The sequence below is a fragment of the Panthera onca genome, chromosome X, assembly GCF_046562875.1.
Source record: "Panthera onca isolate mPanOnc1 chromosome X, mPanOnc1 haplotype 2, whole genome shotgun sequence".
NCBI lineage: Eukaryota > Metazoa > Chordata > Mammalia > Carnivora > Felidae > Panthera > Panthera onca.
Genome location: NC_138357.1, coordinates 15,916,128 through 15,937,948, shown reverse-complemented (window position 1 = coordinate 15,937,948; position 21,821 = coordinate 15,916,128). Strand labels below are relative to the sequence as shown.

Here is a 21,821-nt window from a genome sequence, read left to right as displayed (position 1 = left end):
AAGGAACCCATCCAAGGTTAATCGTGAGATGCTGGTCTTCTCTGGAGTGAATTAGCATTTTCAAGGCACTTGACTGTTTGCGGGGCCCTCCATTTCCTGCATGTTCCCTCACTGGTGGCAGGCCCTCCCCTTTCTTGGGGCCCCTTTCCTTTGCTCTGCAATCCAGACACCCTCTGGGGAGGCACACTTCTGGGGGCTCGCTTTCCTTTGGATCTTGCGCGATGAAATCGCCCCGCATGTGGTTCTAGGGGGGCTCCCTCAGCTGACTCCCTGACAGATACGCCCTGAATTGTGACATTTAAGCCGTGACTTTGCACAATTTGCCTTGTCAGGAAGCAGAAGTACTCTTCCCACCCTAAAGATTAACAGGAACATGAGATGGGCTGAAGCTGCACTGGCCGAGAAGTGCTCTGGAGAGCCCGACATGGACTCCCAGCATATCAGGGTGCATGACCGGGTGCCTTCCTCCCGCCGCTGGGGTCACTCAGTAAGATCCCTGGCCGGAGGGACGAGTAGCCGGGCAGAGTTCTGTTGAGGGGAAAAACCCTGCTGAGTGTATGACTTAGTGGCAGGCGTGAGGAGGGGGAGGAGGGTGGAGCGTGACCAAGATGAACCACAGGTGGGCCCACAGAGACTCCGTGGCACGTGCCCGTCAGGCCCTTGCCCCTGGCCGTGACTAATGGCAGTAACTGAATAAGTTCGCAGCCATTTGGAAATTTCTTTGGTGAAAGAAAACTATGGGAAAGGGAGGAGGGTGACCACAAGCCAGGTGGCCGGGGCCGAGGAACCCCCGGGCGTGGGCCAACTGGGTCACGGAACTTGCCGTGTCTGCCTCGTGCGTGAAGTGTGATCCTCCCGTGGGGTGCTCCTGAAGTAGAGCGTCCGGGATTGGGTTGCGGTGTGCAAGTGCCTGCACACGTGACTCCCCGCGGCCCTCGCAGTTTTGCCTGGTTCTCTCCCGACGCGACAGCCCAGGGCCGTCCCGTGAGACGGGGCGAGCCGCTGACACCTCAGCAGAAGCTCCTCGTAACGGGCCACATAAAGTTCCCCGTCATCGCCCCGGTCGCCCAGATCCCCGACATCCAAGGGCCCGGCGGCTCCGTCCCCTCCGGTCCCTCCCCGCGGTGACCCTCGTGGCGCTAGCCGCCACCTGCGATCATTTGTTCGGCCTCATCTGACGCCGGCAGGACCCTCGCGGGCTGTCTCCTGGCCCCCCAGACCCCCTTCCTCCGAGAGGTGCCCCGCTTACCGCCCAGCGGCCGTCCTTGTGGTGGCGTGCCCTTCCCTCCCGGTGTCACGTGTCCTGCTTCCCGCTCCCGGGCTCCCGCCCCCGCCGGGCCACGTGCCGCTTTGCTCACACCGCGCCTTTCCTCGGAAGGCCCCTCTTACCCGGCCTTCAGGGACCCGAGAGGTCACGTGTCATCACATCCGGCAGGTCTCACCAGCGCCCCCGGGCACACCCCTGCCTGCGATAAGGCTGGGTGCCACCTTCCGTCTGCTGCGGTGACGGGTCATCTGTATATTGCTGCTGAGCCACTTGGAAGACGGAACCATATGGTACTCTGGACCATATGGTACCAGAAAAACCCCTTGCACCGCATAGTAGGACATCCGCCGTTTACCTTATAAAGTAAACGACGGCAGGGGATGGGGTCACGTACAGGTGGAGCCTACAAGCCGACTGCGGAATAGCTGCAAGACAAAAGCGGGTAGAGAGCCTCGGAAGCGAACGGTTCTCGGAGAGTGGCGTGCCAGAGGCAGCTTCGGGTTTTTGATGCCCGACACTCGCTGAAAAACCATCCTGACGCACGCCGCGCAGCGTGAGAGAATAGAAGGCCTGGAACGTGGCCCTCAGACAGTAGAGAGACCGGTTCGCCGAACAGCGGCCAGCCACGGCCACGGTAGATGAAGGCGCTCTGTAAACAGCACAGTGATTCTTGAGGAAACCACGAAACATCACGCTGTTACCGTGTAACGAACTTGGCTCAGACGCTCACGAGAGCCGCGGCTGCTGGGGCGTCTGCTAAACGACCGCCAGGGTTTCTGGGCCGCCGACCCCGGGCGGGGCCGGGTCACCGGCTCTCTTCGCGAGGGACCGTGTCTCACCTCACCCGGGGCCCCTTCTGCTCTGGTTTTCCGCAAGCTGCAGCTCTGGCACTCGAGGCCGTGGGCGGCGGGGGGACGCGTGTCAGAGCAGGCCGGAGTCAAGCCTCCCGAGGTTCGAGAAGGAAGGCGGGGCCGACCTGGGGTGGAGGTGCCGTCAGCCGCAGGCAGACTCGCCCGTGCTAGTCCTACACTTGCAGATCAGAAAGGAGTTCTCTGGGTTGTGTATTTTCTCCCGTGTTTCGGGCAAAATAGGTTTGTTGGCCAGCTGGATGAGGCCATCACTGTGTCCATATTCTGTTGGGACGTTTCCAGATGCTAACTACTGCGCCTGCTGAGGGAACGCGCCCTCTCGTGCGGGGCTTGAAGCCAGAACTGGCTTCCTGGAGGAAGGCTCTACCTCGAAACGCACCTCGCTAAAATCTCGTTTCCGGTTCGTAACGGTCCATCATCTCCCGCAAGACGCACATATCTGCCAGGAGACACATTGACCTTTATTTCAGGGGTGCGGCCGTTTCCCAAGTGGCCGGGCTCCCCGCAGCATTTCGCCAGGCCGCTGAGACAGGGGCCGGAGCGGGCTGGGGGGCACAGTGCCACCCCCCACTTCTTGTCCCCGACCGACTCCTGGACCCAACACGTGATAAATTTGCCTGTAACATCCCGGCTTTTATTGTTCTGTCATTTTCCAGCTAACGAGAAGTTACAAGTTCAGCTGTTGGAATAACTGTTTCATTAAACGTTTGGAGAAGTAAGAATCGTAAAACTCGGCGCCTGCGTGGCTCGGTCGGTTAAACGTCTGACTTTGGCTCAGCTCACGGTCTCGCGGTTCATGAATGTGAGCCCTGCATCGGTTCTGATCCTCTGTCCTCCTCTCTCTCTCTGCCCCTCCCCCGCTCGTGGCGTGCGTGTGTGTGTGTGTGTGTGTGTGTGTGTGTGTGTGTATCTGTGTGTGTGTGTCTCTCTCTCAAAAATAAACATTTTTAAAAAGAATTGTAAAACTCAGCCATTCAGATGCCTGCCTTGATGTTCAGTGGCCAAAGGCACTTTTGAGTTCCAGGTGGGACCGTGTTGAGGTTTGATGGGCACGTTTTGCTTCTTTTAATTCATTTTTCCACAGTTACTGTGGAGAATAAATCGAGGAAGGGGGTGGAGACAGGGGACAGGGAGCATGGTTGCAATTTGAAATAGGTCCAATGAGAGGCCACTGAAAGTGACTTGGAGCAAAAGCCTGGAAGGAGGTAGACGAGCAACTGTGAGAGGGCTCTGTGCGGGGGGGGGGGGGGGGGTTGGGGGGGCGGGGGGGGCAGGGGACTGTGTCGGGGCCGAGGACAGTGTCGGGGCCGAGGCCGGGCGCGTCTGGAGGGTGTGGAGGCCGGCGAGGAGGCCAGCGTGAGGCTGGAGCGAAGGGCGCAGGGAGGGTGCCGGGGATGAGGCCAGGCAGGGAACGGGCGTGGGGTCACAGAGGGACTTACAGGCCATCCTCCAGCTGTTACAACACGTTAGGTTGCCCTCTTCCTTTTCATCCGTGTTTTGACTTTTGTTGTCCCTGATGCCGAAAAGCAGATTTCATTTGTGGGACAAAAGTATCCTCCTCGTGCACTTGGCGGCTGTATATGTGTATGTCTCTCATCTGACACGAAGGAGATGTGTGGCTAGAATACCTTCAGATGTGTGGCTAGAATACCTTCAGGATTCTGCTGGTCTCTGGTACATACCAAGGAGGACGTAGACGGGGCCCCTGACCTCTCTATTCCTAGTGTCCAACGCCTTTTAATGACACCGGTTAATATAAGTCTGTCTCTTACGGTTATTTCTGTCATTAGCAGCACAAAACACTTCTTCGTAGGGCCCAAAGGAAGCTGTTTAGGCATATAAAGTGGATTAATAAGGGTGGCTCAGCGTTAAGCTATGCCAGAGCTGAGTCCAAATTTTATTCCGGTACAGGGATGACTTTCTATGTGGCCTCTCTGGCTCTGGAGCTAATTTGGATGCTGAGTAGCTCCACAGGTATTTATATGTAGTGTTTGGTATTTTTACTGGGTCCTATTCTTCTCCCTCGGATCACCTAAAATGGTTAAGAATTTTCTAGTGGGATTAAGGTTGTGATCTCTGGGGAGGGGTGGGCCATCTGCTCTCGGTTATTTTTGTGTTAGCCGCTTCCCCTTAAATGTATGTTCACAAATGAGCCACAGCCTTATCAGCTGAGGTCGAGGGAAGACTGGTCTAGGTGCCGCTCCTGAACTTGGTCTCTGAGCCATGGCTTCCCATAGACACTCAGGTAAAGCTTCATACTCTTTATCTTCCATCGGACACGGTTGTGTTAGGGCAGGGAATCCATCACTCGACTAAAAGATAGTTTTTGATGAACTGATTTTAGCCTTGTCTACATAATAAGTCCTGGCTGGTCTCTGCTCTGTCGCTGCCTTCTGCTGCTGTCTCCAACACTAAAGGCAGGTCGAGTGGCTTGTTCTTTAAAAATAGAAACTTATTACCATAGTTTACATGTTTTAGGACATCTTAGGAAACTGTAAAAGATAGTGTGAGGAACAATTGGGGGGGGCGGTTAGCAATTTTTATTATTTATAACATACAGATGTTCGTCGCGACTGCTTTAAATCGAATTTCAAGTGTTTAGAAAAGGTCAATTGAATATAGAGCTGAAGGGAGAAATACTGACAACTGAGAAAGTCCATAGTGACTTACCACCTCTTTCCTTTTCTGAATGATGTGCTTAGTCTTTCTGAAGAGAAGCAGCTATGATCCTTTGGATGTGACAAGTAGGGTGGTCATTGTTCTTATCAGAAAAAGGGGCAACGTTTCCGAACCTCTAGCCCGTCCTTAGCGTGAGAGTCGTCTTCTTGTTTTGTAACCTGGCACAAAGGAAGCCCTTCGGCCATGGACAGACACCCAGGGAACGGGCTGAAGGACTGAAGGACGGGCCGTCTCCCCAGAAAGCCCGGCTCTCTGAGGTCACCCGGCTGCCGGTCCCTCTTCCGAAGCCAGGAATGTCGCTGTGGCTCCTTTGCCCTCTGCCTTAGGAACGCTCCCCTTTCTTAGAGACAGGCACTGTGTCCTGTCTCCGGGCTTTCAGATTATAGGACAAGTTAATTTTGGGTGGCAGGAAAAACTCATTTTGAGAGCTCGTAATTGCCCATCAGAATTTAAATAATGAGAATACTTTTAGAAAGTCTTCTTGGGTGTTTAAACACAAACGCACTGCAATGGCATTCCCTGCTTTGGTGAATTAATATGCAGTGTTTTTCTTGTTCCCAAATGTTGAAGAGCAGTTTTGCCCCCCACCCCCCCAGGAGCCATTTTACAAACATGGCGCCACATGCCTGAGATTGTGGTAATTGGCCACCACGTCCGTTCTCCGGGTGCAGGCCGGCTATTCAGCTGTACTGGTTGTTCCAATGGGCCTTGAATGCATGTCAACTGGTAGAGTAACTCCCCATTTTATTTACTTATTAAGTGACAGAATAGGAAAATACATTTAAAAGGTGACCTATTTACAGCACACCCAAGCCTCCAATTTTAAGTTGCACAAAATCCTGACAGTATTCTTGCTTATATAAATATGGAGGCTATAACAGTGACTAAATGAGACAGATTATTGACACCTTTTAGGTGTTTTTTTAATGTTTATTTTTGAGAGAGAGGGGGAGAGAGAGAGAGAGAGAGAGAGAGAGAGAGAGAGAGCGCGCATGAATGGCAGAGGGGCAGAGAAAGAGGGAGCCACAGAATCCAAAGCAGTCTGCAGGTTCTGAGCTTTCAGCACAGAGCCCGACGCGGGGCTGGAACTCAAGGACCGTGAGATCGTGACCTGAGCTGAAGTCAGACCCTTAACCGACTGAGCCACCCAGGCCTCCCCCACAAACAGTTTTTAAAACCAGGGACTATCATTTTGTATTGCATTTGATTTATAGGCCTGTGAAAGCAGAGAAGAGAGAGGTCCTCACGAAAAGAAAATCCACGTTGCCCCGAGATGGGCTTCGTATAGACAAATTAGAGGCTCAGGTAATTGGGTCAGAATCCATTTTCAGTGGCCATCCATATACTGAGAGGACATTTTGGGGACAGGAATTTATATTTTTGTTATTGAACACTTTCAGTCTGCAAAGTTATGTAGATCAGTGCCTTTACCCTTGGCCTTTCGAGTTGAGGACCAGGCTGGGGGTGGGCGGGGGGGTGGTGTGGACAGGGAGGGAAGTAAGGCCATCTGCCATATTATACAGCCACTAGTTCCCTTCACCGGCCACTGCCCAGTGGGTTATACGTACTGCCCCAGGAGTCTTTTCTTGGGGCAGGGATGGAAAATGAAATGGTGGTGTGAGCGAGTAATCAAACTGGGTTGGCTTCTTAAAATAACTGAAAATGGCAGCCAGAAGATTTGGTCAAGGGTGAAACTTGAACGTTGCATACTTGTCGTGACCACCAAACGACCGCCTGCTGCTCCCCCACCGCTAGGAAAACTGAAAACGCACGTCCTGCTGCTGCCAGGTCGGAAGCACTCGTTTTCTGATACGCAAGCTGGAAGGTGCCCACATAACACGCCCAACATTAAGAAAAGCTTCGTATATGGACAGAGTAATACTCGCATAGAATCTAGCCTGGTGGAAATCCAGGGGCACCTAGTTTTTGTTTAATAATCTCTATCCAACCCTCCTGTACCGGGTATAATCTAAAACTGTTTATCAGTGACCCAAAGGAGATTTATGAGTTTTTCTCTGAATGTAGCGTACAAGTGAGGTTGCACATAGCATTGAATCGTTCCGTACGTGTTCTGTTTTTAAGGGAAAGAAACACTTTCTGATTTTCTATGAGATTCTATGAAAGACTGCTTTTCAGCCATGACTCATGAACTCCGTCTCATTGCAGCCAGTCAGGTATTTACTCCCAAACGTCTGACAACACCTCCAGGTGCGTTAGTGTGTCTGCCACACAAGCGTCCTATTCATCGGCCAAGGCTTCGCTCCATTTGTCAAACGTTCTCAGGAAAGCGATATATCCTTTCTTTAGAAGCCAGTATTTATACGCAGAGTGACTAACGGACTGGTGTGTTGGACTTAGCAATTGACAGACCAGAAATAGCCCCAATTTTTTTCTTCCATCCGGGTTGCTGTTCGTTGTTTACACTGTGCACCATACTCCTCCGGGAGAGCACATCGAAGAATGTCGCTTTGCTCGAAGATTCACGGTTTCCTTAAATCTTCCTATTTCGAACCACTCGGGCAGGAGGGGAACGATGGGTATTAGCAAGAAATACATGAGAAAATACACCTAAAAACACAAGCAAGATTATTAAGTGTGAACTGAATCTTCTCTCATGAGAGGTTCATAGTTCTAGAAATGTCGCACCATCACGTTTCTCCTTCAGTGTGCACACGAGGGAACCGAAAGCCAACGCTTTTTTATTGAGACACTGAGGTTTATGTAGGCACCTCTTAGCATGTTGGCTGTAGTTCAGGAATTTTCTGGAAGAGGAAGCTTGTTGATTAAGGGAAGGACGATGTGTCTTTTTGAAGCAGGCACAGCAAGAAAGGCTACCACCTTGGAATAAGTATCTAAAATGGGATCACCCGGTCACGACTCCGATGCATTCGCACCCGCTGTGTCCGTAAAGGACTGTGGGTCAGACATCAGCACCTTAGGGTGGCAAGAGCTGTGCCCTGATTTTTAAAAACAAATATTTGTTATAAAATGCTTTTGATAAAAGAGCTTTGGAGGAGCTTAGTGGCGGTGACTTCTCTCCCCCACCCGTCCATCCACAGGCACATACTTACTGTATGACTGGTGTACTCAGGGCCTGCGATTAGGTCCGCGGGACTCCTAGTACTTTGGAACCTTCTTCTGTGATAGAGAAGCCTCGGCCCTGCCCTGCATATGCGCCCGGCTCACACCTCCAGGTTAAGATCCGTCAGAGAGCTGCCAGAGGGCAAACGCGTGGTGACAAGGACGACAAGGACGGGCGGGAAGGGAGGGAGCATTGTCATTCTGTGTATCCACTATTACCAGTGATGACCCACGATGCCCTTTCCCAGATAACGTCAGGGGGTCCGGGGAGACAGCTCGGGATGCTAGGGAAGGGGAAGGTTAGGCGGCTTCATACTTCGCGGTCTGGGAAATGGCTAAGGGGACTAAACACCGTATTCCCTATGAGATAAACGCCTTAAGTATATGCAATTCAGGAAGATTAAAGTGAGCCTCAAAGACCAGTTAAAACGCTACCTTCATCCCCCCCCCGCCCCGTTATTTCTGACATCGGGGAAGGAAGGAAGGCGCCCAGCTTTTCCCGCCCCGCGAAGTCGAGACTGCGCTGCGGCTTGTTTCGGTGGCGCCACGAACCCGGGCGCTCGCGGTCTTTTAGGAACCCGTGTGTGTGTCGGCGCTGTCGCCTGTACGCTGTTGTCTTAGAATCGGTAACTGCTCTGAAGATGAGTGGTAGCCACATCCCTCCCCGTTGCACACGTTCACATTTGACACAGAGTTACGACCTGGTACGTATCTCGTCGGCCGGAATCTAGTACTCCGACTTCCTCCTGGGCATGCTACGTGAAGGCTTGCCATAGTCTGGGACCAAATAATCCTAAATTGAGAAAAACACGAGGTAAGCTAATTCAGGTTGCCCGGAGTTCCACTTGATTGGAATTATTGCAAAAAAAAAAAAAAAAAAGAACTAAAGTTCATGGGCTTGACATCGGCATTGCTAACATGCTTTAAGTATTTCCAGCCTGTTTACTTATTAGGCAATAAAGCCAACGCTCCCGGAAGTGCCTATTTTATCTTGACGAATACGTGTTTCCGCACACACGAAAAAGGCCCGAGTCCACTGTGGAAATCAGTTCTGAGAGGATATGCCCTTTGAAATATGTCCACATGGGCGCAGCCTCTCTGGGTTTAAGTGTACGGGGGCGGGGAATGTAAGCTGACCCTGGGCTTCTCCTACGACAGGAAGGAAAACAAATAATAATGCCTAAAAGCCAGGACTCGAAAACACTAAGAAGTGGGACTCTGCATAGAGGCACCATTAACTTGGGGCGAGCTATTTCACGTTCCCTTTGCTTGGTTCAAGACCCTCTGCTATAGGGCCGATAGCGTGGCGTGCAGCCGTGCGGACACGACTCCCATTTCTGACACGCTCTGGTACCTTCCACGATCCGTGGTGAGCCATGGCTTATGTCATCGGCTGGATGCCTCGAAAGTGTGAGCCAGTCGTGTTCTAGAACTATGAAAGTGAGCAGTGAAGAACTTGGCATTGGTAAGATGACAGGTTCTCAAAGTATGTGGTTTTGAAGTGAGAAAGGCTTGGCAGGTATGCTCTCCCTGGTACCGTGACCCATAGTGGTTTCCCTTCTCTCCAAACCTCGGGCTGCCTGAACAGGACTCACTGTGTCGCCTGGTGTCTGTTTGCCGTGTGACGCCGGCGCCTTGATGTTTAGCTTAAAGCTAGGGCTCCGACATACCACGAGCCGGGGCTCCCGTCGGGAGGGACTCTATATGGGACTTAACGCTTAGAAGTATTTGGAGGTCATCTCCTTTTTGAAAGACATCGGAAGAGTGACAGGAAAATGAGCGCGGCCCAGAGTTGTCTTCTAAATAGAGACTTCGGTGAGGGAGGAGGAGGAGGGATGTTCAAATATGGTCCAGGAAGATAGTCTCCGAAGGGCTAACCCAGCCATGACTGCTCGCCGCGCAGGAAGCCAGTGCTGTCTAATCTTACAAATTCTAATTTCCTGCCAAATGGTATTTAGGAGCCACTGATAATTTAATTTCCTGGCATTACTGTTACTGGAGATTTATTTAGTTTCTCTGCTCAGCTCTTAACAAGAAAGTAAATCTTTGTCGGGTGCAAGGTTTCAGTATAGAAGAGCTAACGAGACAGGGGTTTTAGGGGACAGGTGAAGGGCCAGCAGGAATGAACGGAGGGTGACTGCCAGCGTGCGATCACTGTGACGGGCACTTTGTTTGCACGGAGGCCGATGGCAGTTTAAAAGCTACCTTACGTAAACGGTGCGCACTTCAAGGAGACAGACCTTGGTTTCACTTGTGCCTCTACTTTTCGTTTCTAACCCAGTTTACGTAAGGGAACGTCCTGGTTTTCTTTGGGGGACAAGGTGCCAGTAAGAGCCATCCTCCGGTCCCGAGAAACCTCTGAACCGTGGCACAGCGGGCTCAAGCAACTGTCTTTGCCCCAGAATGCCTCCCGCTGGCGGCAGCGGCTCATTCCCAGGAGGCGAGGGGGTGTGTCTGAGGGTCGCTGGGGGGGGGGGGGGGGCCGAAGCCGGCCCCGAGCCCCCCCCCCCCCCCCCCCGCCCCCGGGCCCTGTGCCTCCCGGGCCAGCCGCGCGCTCCGCTTGTTTGGCAGCCTGGCTTCCGAAACGCACCCAGTTGTGAGTGAGAGTTCAGCAGCCTTCCGGAGGCGGCTCCGAGACGCAGGGTGTGGTTTCCTTAGCTCACTCTCTGCTATTTGGTTGCCGGTGGCAACAGGATCCAAACAACTCGGACATGTGTTTGTATAAAAAAACCTGGGACCGGGCCGCACAGTGGGAGTCTGGGGCCGCCGGGCCAGTGGAAGAGCTGCGGTGAGTACCGGGGCCTCCCGGCCGTCTTCCCTCACTCGTCTCCAGATGGCACTCTGCAGATGACACGGGGGCATTTGCGAGCACGGGAACCGCGCTTATGGGGAGCTGGGAACAGCGTCTCCGTTCTGGTGTTTCCTGTGCGATTACATAACTGCTGTCTACGGAACCCACGTTCGTTCGGGCGGAGGGGGGAGACCGGCATATGTTTAAAGAAGTCGGGAGCTAATAGAAACCCCCGTTTGGTACCTTTCTGCTGGCGGGACGAACAGAGCGCCTCGGCAGTGCCGCAAGCTTCGGTGGGGGGGGGGGGGGGGCGCTGGGGGACTCGGGTGGCTGTTCCTGTGAAGGCAGTGGGAGGGGTTCTTCGAATGATCGGCTTAACACTTTTTTTTAAGCCTGCCCCCCCCCCACCCACCGTAGATCCTATTTTAAAGTTGCAGTTTTTAAAACAAATGTCCTAAGTCACAAACTTGCTTGAACCAAGGGGGGACTTGATGTGGGCATGCCCCAAACTGGCAGGTCACTGTGCCGAGTGTCCACAGTCGTAGACTTCGCCGGTCCGGACGGACGGAGAACGCCGTTGTGAGAAGTCCGCTCTGGGGCCCCGGCTCGGGCCCCGGGGCCGTGAACTGCGGCGGACGGAACTCCTCGGGGTCCCTTCAGGGATTTAAAAGTGTTCTGGCGGATCTAAAGGAGGGAGCGAGGCCTCGGAGGCTGGCGAGGGAGGGCCTGGCGCGCCGCGGGCACCGCTGCCAAGCAGCCCGCCTCCGGGATGCGGCCCGTATCCCCTCTTGTCCCCCCCACCCCCGCCCCATCCGGCCCCCTCCTCCCGCCGGCAGGGCTCTCTCCCAGGGCCCCGGGGGCCTGTCTCTTCCCGGGTCCTAGTGAAGAGTGTGGGGTCGCGGCACCGCGCGCACCGTCCTCCCGGGGCTCATTTGCCCGGCCCGTTGCCCCCGCAGGTCCCTCCAGCTACAAGGTGGGCACCATGACTGAGAAGTTCGACTGCCACTACTGCAGGGACAACCTGCAGGGGAAGAAGTACGTGCAGAAGGACGGCCACCACTGCTGCCTCAAGTGCTTCGACAAGTTCTGCGCCAACACCTGTGTGGACTGCCGGAAGCCCATCGGCGCCGACTCCAAGGTAACGGTGGCCCCGGCGGCGTGTGGGGGTTGGGGGGGGGGGGCCCGGGACGGCAGTCCGAGGCGGGGCCTGCTCGTATTTCACGAACTCCTGGGCGCCCCTCGTGTTACTCACAGGGTTACTCACAGGAACGTTGGCCTCGGCCTGTCCCAGTCTCGGTGGGGGGCCACCGCCCCTGACACCCCCCCGCCCCACCCCCGGGCCCCAGCACCACTCACGGCAGCCACCCCATCTGCTCGGTCCCCAGGAGGTGCACTATAAGAACCGCTACTGGCACGACACCTGCTTCCGCTGTGCCAAGTGCCTTCACCCCTTGGCCAACGAGACCTTTGTGGCCAAGGACAACAAGATCTTCTGCAACAAGTGCACCACTCGGGAGGACAACCCCAAGTGCAAGGGGTGCTTCAAGCCAATCGTGGCAGGTAGCGCCCCCTCTCCCTCCCCGGCAGCCAGGGAGGAGGCCCCGAGGGCGGAGATGATGCCGGGTGCTCGCGGTGGTGGGGTGATGCTGCTGCGAGCCGCGCTTAGATTTTAGCGTATATATGCACGCATATATATACACGTATATCTGCGTACACATATATGCTCGCACACACGCACACACTCGGCAACTAAAGAACACTGGAGAGAGCCGTCTGTGGCAAGAGAAAGAAGTGAAAAGTATGTAGCGCTTTCTCATTTGGGTAGAGTAAGTGATCAAAGCATGCGCCCTCCTGGGTGGAATTCTGGGCCAGCTGCCCCCTCCGCCCCTCCCCCCAGCGAGTCTCCGAGTCTCCAGGTCCAGTCCGCAAAGGCCGGCCGTGGGGGTGGGGCGGGGATTCAGCCCCTCCCCCCATCCTGAAACACCGCTGCCGGGGTCCCCTTCCCCCTCGACCACGGGAGTCTGGGTCTGCACAACCCCAGCAGGACGGAGGGGAGAAGCCCTCCCCTCACCCCACCCCCCCACCCCCCGCCCCCCCCCCCACCTCCCGCCGTGGATAGCACAGCTGGGGGCGAGCGGGAGGCCGGTAACTGTGCAGGGCCTGTGTGCCCTCCCCTCTGGAGGCCCGGGGGGGGGGGGGGGGGGGGGGTGGCGCGCGGGCTGAGCGGAAGCAGCCCCCTGCAGGGCCCTGTCAGCCGGGCTGTGGATGGCTTTCCCCGCAGGAGATCAGAACGTGGAGTACAAGAAGACCGTGTGGCACAAAGACTGCTTCACCTGCAGCAACTGCAAGCAAGTGATCGGGACCGGAAGCTTCTTCCCCAAAGGGGAGGACTTCTACTGCGTGACCTGCCACGAGACCAAATTCGCCAAGCACTGCGTGAAGTGCAACAAGGTACGCTGTCGAGGGAGCTCCGCGTTGACTCGTTTCTGGAAGTGTTTGACAGTTGGCAGAGCACTTGCACACACACTATCCCATTCCATCGTCACGACGGCCCTGCGACGTGGGAATTATTATTCCCGTGTTGCAGACGGGGACGCCGTGGCGGTAGAAAGCGGCGCCCGGGGCCAAGTCGGGCTGTCCGCGGGCGCCCTGGGGAGGCGCGGCGGCCCCGGCTCTAGAGGGCCCGCCTCCACCCCCTAATCGCCGCGTCGCCCCACGCAGGGGCCCGCCTTCTCTGAGCCTCGGTGTCTTCGTCTGTAGCTCGGGGGTAATAATCGCACCTGCCTCCCATGGCCGCTGTGGCGATCAAATGAGATACTGTCTACCAGAGCGCCCAGCACAGTGCCTGGCACGTAGTAGGCATTCAACAAAATGGTTGTTGAATCTGAATCCGGTGCTACACTCCCTGGTCTAGGCCATCACATCTGGAGGAATCACTTACCAGGATCAGCCCTGGCATGCCGAGTGCTTTGTGTGTGTTACCTGCTCTAAGAAGCTGGCTGGGCAGCGTTTCACCGCTGTGGAGGACCAGTATTACTGCGTGGATTGCTACAAGAACTTTGTGGCCAAGAAGTGTGCTGGATGCAAGAACCCCATCACTGGTAGGCTAAAGAGTCCTTGCTAAGTCTGCCAGGCTAGGTCTTGCGCATGGTAACCATCTCTCATTTTCCTACGCCGTCGGTTTCATCCACAAAGGCCCCACAGAATGTCCTGTCCCCCTGCCATTGTGGTCCCGAAGGCCCCCCCCCCACCCCGAATAGTTTGGATTCTCCCCCAGGCCAGCTTAGCCTTTGCAATACAGAACACCTCCTGACTACTGCTGACTAACGACGCTGCCGGAGTTCACGAGCCTGAGACCCACGGCCATGGCCACGGGCAGGCAGGCACCGCGTGTGGCGGTGGGAGCGGCGGTGGGAGCGGGGTGGGGGGGTGGGGGGAGTCCGGCGGGGAAGGGAGAGGAAAGGGGGGCGGATGAGGCCGGCGGGAGTTGGGGGGGGGGGGGGGAGGCTGCGAGCGGCAGGCGGGGATTAGAGCACCCCTAGCGGCAGGCTAGCTCAGAGGTGGCTGCGGGCAGCTGTTTGGCGATCAGAAGCAGAGCTGATCACTTCATTCCTCCTCACGCGGCCGCGATCCACGTGCCCCGGGCCCTTTCCCCGCCTCCAATTTTCCCATCTCCCCGGGGAGCCTTGAAATGTACATTTGAGAAGACTTTTGCCATCCTCAGGGAAAAGGACTGTGTCAAGAGTGAGCCACCCAGTCTCTAAAGCTAGGAAGCCCCCAGTGTGCCACGGGAAACGCTTGCCTCTCACCCTGTTTCCCAGCGCCAACCTCCGGGGCAGGCATCCGGGTGGAGAGAGGACTTGTCCCTCGTGGGTGGTGGTTCTTTGTAGAAAAAATCGAAGCTTAGCAGCTCCTCGAGGCCCGGTAAGTGCACACCCCGCGAACAGCCCAAGTTTGCCTCCTGGTGGCCACTTTGATGCCATGGCCCTAAATCAAAGAAACTGGTTATGCTGGGAGGTCGGTGCGTGTCACAGGGCGATAGCGGTGGCGTGGGAGTGCGGGTTCGCGGCTGAGCTCTGGCATCTCCTCAGGTCCTCGCGAGCCGTAGCAGGGTGGCGGCGACGCGGGGGTCGGTGCGCGGCGGAGGGCGGCCGGGGGCCGGGCAGACGCTGCCCCCGCGTGCTTGTCGGCTCCGTGAACGGGCAAGGCGGCGCTCGGCCTCCCGCCTGTGCCCACTCAGCGGCCTCCTTTGTTTTCTCTTGTCGTTTCCCCAGGGTTTGGTAAAGGCTCCAGTGTGGTGGCCTATGAAGGACAATCCTGGCACGACTACTGCTTCCACTGCAAAAAATGCTCCATGAATCTGGCCAACAAGCGCTTTGTTTTCCACCAGGAGCAAGTGTATTGCCCCGACTGTGCCAAAAAGCTGTAAAGCGACAGGGGCTCCTGTCCTGTAAAATGGAATCGAGTCTTGTTCTTGTGTCCTCGCCCTCTGCCCTGCACCACCCGGAGGGCCAGAGCGGCCTCTCACCTCTAAAGTTGCTTCCTCTGTCTTTGCTCCCATTTTACAGTATTACTCAGATACGGGCACGCAGTGGTCACACTAGGATGTAGCGGCGCGGCCACTTCTCCGCAGCTGCGGTGAAAACACAAACACGTAGATAGGTTGACTCTTCTGCATGTTTATCATAGAGCAGAAACGTGCTCACCATTTAGCTGCTTAGTGACGTGAGCGAGAAGCGTAACACATAAAGCCCCCGCTGAGATGCGTCTCGTGGCTCAGCTGGGACCCACCGTGTCCTCAGGACACGCAAGAGTTGCGGCGGCTGCTCCAACTCGGCTGCTCACCTGTCTGTGAGCAGAGAGCGAACTTAACAAATTGCATGGTTGAACCTCCTCCTCGAAATCTTCCTGCTGTTCTTTTGTGCTCTCAAACGACTAATACGAATTTCCAGAAAGTTAACATTTGAACTTGGCTGTAACTCTAAACTGACCTTTCCCCCGTACTAACCTTCGATTTCCCCGTGTGGCGTGTTTTCTGAACGTTCCCACTTTCAAGCGGGGAACGGGCAGGTGATTTGGAAAGTGTAGGCAGACCTGAGAAAACGAGCCTGTTTCACAGGAACATCGTCACGGCGACTACTTCTGGAGGCTTAACAAAACTAACCCAGCTGCCCTTTTTCTTTTTCTTTTTTAATACTCTCGTTTTAATTCATAGTAACGTAGTTTATGGGTTTGGAGACTTGCATGTCGATATTTTAGCCCCTTCGAACGTTCCTGCGGTTTTGAAATTCATCCTGCCGAAGTAACCGTGACACTCTAGCGGGGGGTAGCTGAGCAGGCGCCAGGACTGTCATTGACACGGATAGGACATTTCCAAACAGCGGCTAGAGTGGAGTCCCTTGTAGCATAGTAGTTGTCTGCTCTTTGTCTGTGTGCTCAAGAGGCCCGCCAAGTCCCTTTTCTTGTGATTTTTAGGACTGTCCCTCAAGAGCTCAGCTGGATCTCTGGGGGAGCGGCTGCCACCCTCACAGGCACAAGCGGATTCCCACGCAGTGCTTACCTGAGATGCAGGCTCACCTAACTTACCGTATTCTTATCAACATTGTTCTATTACATAGTATAATGAGACAGTATCAAAAGTAAACATGTAATGACAGTGCATATTAACATTCTCGTAGGAGTGGTTAGACAAGCCAATGCCTCATTTCTACATTTTGTCATTAGCTGTTATCCTAAAGTTTCAGTGTACCCTTACGGAAATAAAGCAGCATATAAATAAATAACGCCTCGTCTTTTAATTCTGCCCATGGACTTGCTGTAAGGGGACACCATTGCTCTCAGACCCTCGATGACCGCTTTCCTTCGAGCGCGTACTCTGTTCAGAGCAGTCGCACAGAACAGAGGAATTTAGAAGCAGACCGGAGCCCGCAGCAGCACTCGGGTCCGGCCAAAAACCACCACGCCCCACGCTGACCCAGAAGCAGCATCTCCCAGATGTTCACATCCCTTAAAAAGGGCCCTGTTTTCTTGGGCCAGGAGCAGGTGGGGTGAGAAGAGAACGACAGCCGAAGGGCTGCTGGGCTGTTCACAGCCCCCGTTCTGTTGGCCCCCCTCTCCGTGTGCCCTCTGGAGCACGGATCCACGTGGAACACTCCCAATCCCTGCTCCCTCCACCCTTGTGGGAGAAACCCGCTCCCCCTTGTGGCCATGGCTGAGCCAGCGGGGAGAGGGCATCGGGGCCTCAGTAATTAAAGCAAAGGGCGGGACCCCTGTGGAGCTACCCGGACCTTGTTAGCAGGGAATCCAAACCCGCCAGCAGGAAACCACGGGCGTTTTTATGAACAGGTGACAGTCCCCTGTGTCTGTTCCCCTGGAGAAATCGGCAGTTAAAACCACGAAGAGAGTGGTTGTCTGGGGCCCCGAGGGAGCAGGGGTGGGGTGGGGAACTCACACACCACCCCTGGAAGCAGGCTGGGTTACTGAGATTGCGGCAAGGGACAGGGCCCAGAGGGGACGAGCCTGGGATGGAGAGGGGACTCCACTCAGGACTCCTCCTCGGGGAGAGACCACAGCACACTTCAGTGCCCTCCCCCCCCAGCGGACTGTGGGCCTTTGGGCACCGTGGCTGCTCTCCTCTTCCCCTGCCACCCCAGATTCTGTGCTTGCCCTCCATCCTGTCACCCTTTGGCCTTCCTATCCCACTCGGCCTGCAAAACCCCAGCCCACGCCAGGGCCGAGCTCTGCCTTAAAACAAACAAACAAACAAAAAAGCACCGCTAGCTGCAGCCACCAGCACAAGAACTCCAGCCTCCACCCTGGCCGGCTTGGCTTTGCCTTCCCTAGGCCAGACTCCCCGCCCCGGATACCTAATCCTCACAGTCAACACTGGCACTATCGTCCCCATTTCCCAGATGAGAGACGTTCAGAGAAGTCAAGAGGTCTACCTGAGGTCACACGGCTAACGAGTGACAGATCTCCAGCCTATCACTTATGACCGGACATTGCCATAGAAATGGTGAGCCCCCCAGGGTAGGGGCAGCGTCTGATGCATCACAGTGAGGAAACTATCCGGTTTCTGGGTTTCTGCTCGGTATTTCATCTGAAGACTGACCCATTAAGACTCAGGAGGAAGGAGGGGAGATTCCTAGTTGACAACTTTTAATCAGAAAACGCTCTTCTCCCTCATAACCAGGGGGATCAGCATCTCCAGAACGCACCTACTTGTGGTTAACGGGGTGGGTTCTGGAGCAGACTGCCTGGGTTCAAATCCCAGCTGCTCTGCCATTTTCTATGCCACTGAGACCACAGGCAAGTTCACCTAACCTCACTCAGCTCCTTTCCTTGCCTATAAAATGAGACCGAATTCCTACCTTCCAGAATCACACGCAGATTATACGGTAATAATACAAATGCTTAATAGGGCGATGGACACCTGGTCAAAGCACTCAAATAACGTTAGCAATTATTTTCATCTCCGGCACCAAACGGCGTATTACCTGCCATACGAACCACAAGACCCTCCCCACTCGCGAAGCAGGATGAGGTGTCGCCTCTACAATCAGCCTTGAATTTGGGCCTCAGCTCTGCCTCTTCCTAGTCGTACGACATTGAACAAGTACCAATCTCCACAAGTCTGTGTCCTCCTGGGTAAAAATGGATACCCACCTTCACAGGGTTTTAAAAAGATGCCTAATAAAGTACCTGGCATCATGGCACGCGTAAACGTAACTGCAGTTATTACGAGACTTGGGGAACCCTTGGATATACCCATCCAGGAACCCTGGAACTGGATCAGTGGAGAGGGAGACCAGTGGCAAGGTGGCCTCTCCAGGGCCTGCTTCAATGAGCCAGGCCTGCAGGGCCCGGGGCACCCAGCGGGCCACAGGGCACAGACCCCTGATGAAATGTGGCGGCCGGCCTGCCTCCAGGCTTCTGCTTCTCGGCACTGGCTCCTGCTCCTGTTCCTGCCTCGCCTCCTGATCCTCTGCCTCTTGCCCCAAGGCGTGATTCCACAGGACTAAAAGGGCACTCGGAGACCGCAGCACAAAGTCACGTGAAAATGCACGCGAAGTCACACAGCAAGCTCACAGCCACCTCAGCTAAGACGCAGGACTTCGGGTCCATCTGCCACCCTCTGCAGCATCCCATACTGCACCGCGGTGGCTGCCAGGGGTCAGAGCTGTTCGAAGGCTTCGTACCTGTGCAAGATGACACGGGCGTAGGAGACGTGCTCATACGTAGAACCCGCTGGCAGAAGTTAGGGACCTGTCTGTCAGGGGGAGAGACGCCAAGAGACTACCCGGAGAGGAAAGGAAACTTGAAGCAACCCTGTCCCCTAACAGGCCCGGGCACCAGCCCACGGCAAGGGGGTAAGGCTATGCCGGCGGCCACCACCTTGGAGCTGTAGACAGGGAGCTTTGGCCACGTTTCGGGTTGTGTGTACACCACACGACATCCTGCTTCAACAGCTCCGATGTGGAGCCCAACAATACGGAACGGGAAGTGGGGGTGGCTGCCACCATCTCCTAAGCGCCAGACCCCACAGACTGTAAACAAGGACCTCGCCCGATCAAAAAACCTAAGAGACCAGAACGCGTTTCAAGATTGAAAACTAAACACTTACAGGCAGATCCAAACATCCGTTTTAGCTGTGCACAGGAACAGCAAGGTCACGAACAGATGTGTAGAGAAGCACAATCACTGCCCGCCTGTGCACGCACTCAAAGATGTAAAGTGTTCCCCGCCATGGCAGGCACCAAAAGCGATGCCCCGAAGGGGCTGGGGGAGAGGGGTGGGGAGTGAATGCTTAAAGGGTACAGGTTTTCTGAGGAGGAGATAAACGTTCTAGAACCAGGTACAGGTGGTGGTTGCACAACACCGTGCATGCACTAAATGCCACCAGACTGGGACATGTTGTGAATTTCACCACAGTAAACAGATGGTTGGTAACTACTGGCCTCAAGTAGAAGAGCCACCACTGGCCAGAGTAACGAGCCCTGGAAATAGGTGCAGAATTTGAAAATTCATATCTAATGTCCCAGGGGTGGAGCTCTACCAAGTCACCACGTGGCTGAAAGGGAGCATCAGAGGATTTGCTTACCTTTTATTGAACTGCCTCTTGCCCGTGTTCAAAGCTTGGTTAACAATTGGGGTCACCTTTACACCACGCAACAGTATTTTTTTGTTATTATAATGAAAAGAAGACTTGCTTTATTTGCAAAGTTTATTTCACAGAGCACACACATGAACAGAAGAATAACGGAGTGTTCCAACATGTGACATTTGTGCAGAAAAATACCAGAAACTCATTTGTTAGGATGATTGTCTCTGCCTTCTTCATGAAAGAGCTAGTGTATAAAAATAGTTTTCAAATCTAAGGCACCAGGCTCTATCTGTAACACTGGTACAGTACACTGAATGGCAAAGAACTAAGGAACTGGAAAGAATAATTCTTTCCTTTAACTAATCCAAGACGGGTGGCTAGAAAGGAACATGGGCCTGCTTGAAACTGTGATTCACTACAAAACTCATCAGCAGTGGGACAACTATTGTGCATTCAAGTTTTAGTTGCTGGTTTAAGCAGAATTTGATGGATTTCAGGAAGCTATCCCAGTGTGCGTGTGTGTGCGCACATGCATGCAAACGTGTGTGCAAATGTGTACGTGTGTGTGTGCGCACGCGCGCCTATCTATCACGGCGACCAAAGGAAGAATGGCCCTGCTCTTGTACTCACTTGCAGCCAGTGGTTAGAGAAGGCCGAGCAAGTCCGGCTCCACATGCCAAGGCTGAGCGCAGACCGAAGGCAGGACTGGAGAGCACGAGGAGAAAAAGACGGCGCGCCAAAATCCACTGGGGGGGGATGACACGTGCCCCACCACACAACAGCCACATAGTGCTGTAGGCACAATAAAAACAGTGCACGTTTTTGGAAATAAACCCCCCCGTGCACTTCAAAAGGTAAGACTGATGATAAGCACGAAAGGTGCTAAACTGTCCCAAGACGACACTTTCTAGGACCCCTGGCATTTGGGAGTGCCGGGGCCTGTGCACTCCGGTGATGGCAGAGCTAAAAACATACATAACGGTAACATGGGACTTATAACTATATTTTGCAACCTCCCGTTCATTATAAACAATCTAGTAAAGCTCTTGTGAGCAATCCTGAGTTCCTCGCACCCCCCATCAAGTCGTCTATGAGATCAAATGTCAGCTTTGAATTGTTAAAGTAATGTAACTGTTAAACAGAATAAGCATTATTTTAAGAGAGAAAATTACTCCTTGGTTTAGAAACTCAAGAGTTACCACTTGATAAAAAGGCACCCTTGGTGTATACACTTACACATACCGGCTGGAAAACAAGAACAAGACAGCGGAGGTTTCTACAGACAAACAAAAACAGGTCTTTACTCAAAACCCTTGCTGTGGGCAAGAATCAAGGTGGTATGCGCATCTTTTGAGACACGTGTTAAGGTGACTGATGTTTTTCTCCTTCTTGGATGGTCATTTTCTTGGCCAGGTTCAAGTCAGAGGCAGAGAAATGTGGGGAGATGGGCCTAGCAATTGAAATCCAGAGCGGAGGATGAATCTTCCTCTGGGCTGCACGAGGTTTACATATCTGACCAGAGGGAAAAAGAAAAGAAAGATTAGTAGAGAAGATGCTGGTCTCACAGCCACTGGGCCTCAGCCTCCCTTCGGGGTAGGCCCCGGGACCCTTGGCAACCCCCTCCCCAATCCAAGTTGCTGACACACTGGTGCCCTTGTACTAAATATTCCCCATGACTCCAACTCCCAAATAGGCCCAAGCTGCCTCTCAATTTCAAAGACAGCTTCTTAAGGAAAGAAAAGCAAAGGCCTTTTGGTTTTGGAAATTCAGGGTGAGAGAGAGACTAATTCCAAAGGCCTCACTAACCTCTGCCCTAAATGATTACCTGTATGCTGTAAAGCAGCTTGTGGACTGGGGGCTGAAAAGAACCTATTTTATACGTCTGATAGGAAATTCAGGGCATAAAAACTAAAATCAAGTTATCTACCCTCTCAAAACCAACGTTTTAAGTTTTTAAGTGTATTTATTTATTTTGAGAGAGAGAAAAAGTGCAAGTGGGGTAGGGGCAGAGAGAAAGAGAGTGGGAGAGAG

General features: G+C 54.1%; 2 protein-coding genes and 1 long non-coding RNA gene across 6 annotated transcripts in view; 1 reads left to right on the top strand and 2 right to left on the bottom strand.

Moving 5' to 3' along the window:
* The window catches only part of FHL1 (four and a half LIM domains 1), a 61,996-nt gene extending 45,526 nt beyond the window's left edge, over positions 1-16,470 (top strand). Inside the window, exons 1-7 of one of the 4 annotated variants that reach the window (XM_081793068.1) lie at positions 4,261-4,381; positions 11,644-11,825; positions 12,073-12,247; positions 12,969-13,138; positions 13,602-13,788; positions 14,412-14,611; positions 14,962-16,470. In XM_081793068.1, coding sequence (XP_081649194.1) covers positions 4,360-4,381; positions 11,644-11,825; positions 12,073-12,247; positions 12,969-13,138; positions 13,602-13,788; positions 14,412-14,611; positions 14,962-15,045 — 1,020 coding nt within the window. In that variant the 5' untranslated portion in view covers positions 4,261-4,359 and the 3' untranslated portion in view covers positions 15,046-16,470. Of the gene's footprint in view, positions 1-4,260; positions 4,382-10,516; positions 10,685-11,643; positions 11,826-12,072; positions 12,248-12,968; positions 13,139-13,601; positions 13,789-14,411; positions 14,612-14,961 lie in introns of those variants that run through there. The other 3 variants (XM_081793070.1, XM_081793069.1, XM_081793071.1) reach the window with 3 other exon arrangements.
* LOC145714039 (uncharacterized) lies at positions 494-2,179 on the bottom strand. The gene is made up of 3 exons (XR_014136775.1): positions 2,107-2,179; positions 1,623-1,692; positions 494-1,536 (listed from the first exon to the last, which is right to left on the bottom strand). It is a non-coding gene; the product is annotated as an uncharacterized LOC145714039 (long non-coding RNA).
* Positions 16,471-19,896: 3,426 nt separating the features above from the next.
* MAP7D3 (MAP7 domain containing 3) overlaps positions 19,897-21,821 on the bottom strand; it is a 32,115-nt gene continuing 30,190 nt past the window's right edge. Inside the window, exon 19 of the mRNA XM_081792956.1 lies at positions 19,897-21,302. Within this exon, the coding sequence (XP_081649082.1) occupies positions 21,153-21,302 (150 nt within the window). The 3' untranslated portion in view covers positions 19,897-21,152. The remainder of the gene's footprint in view (positions 21,303-21,821) is intronic.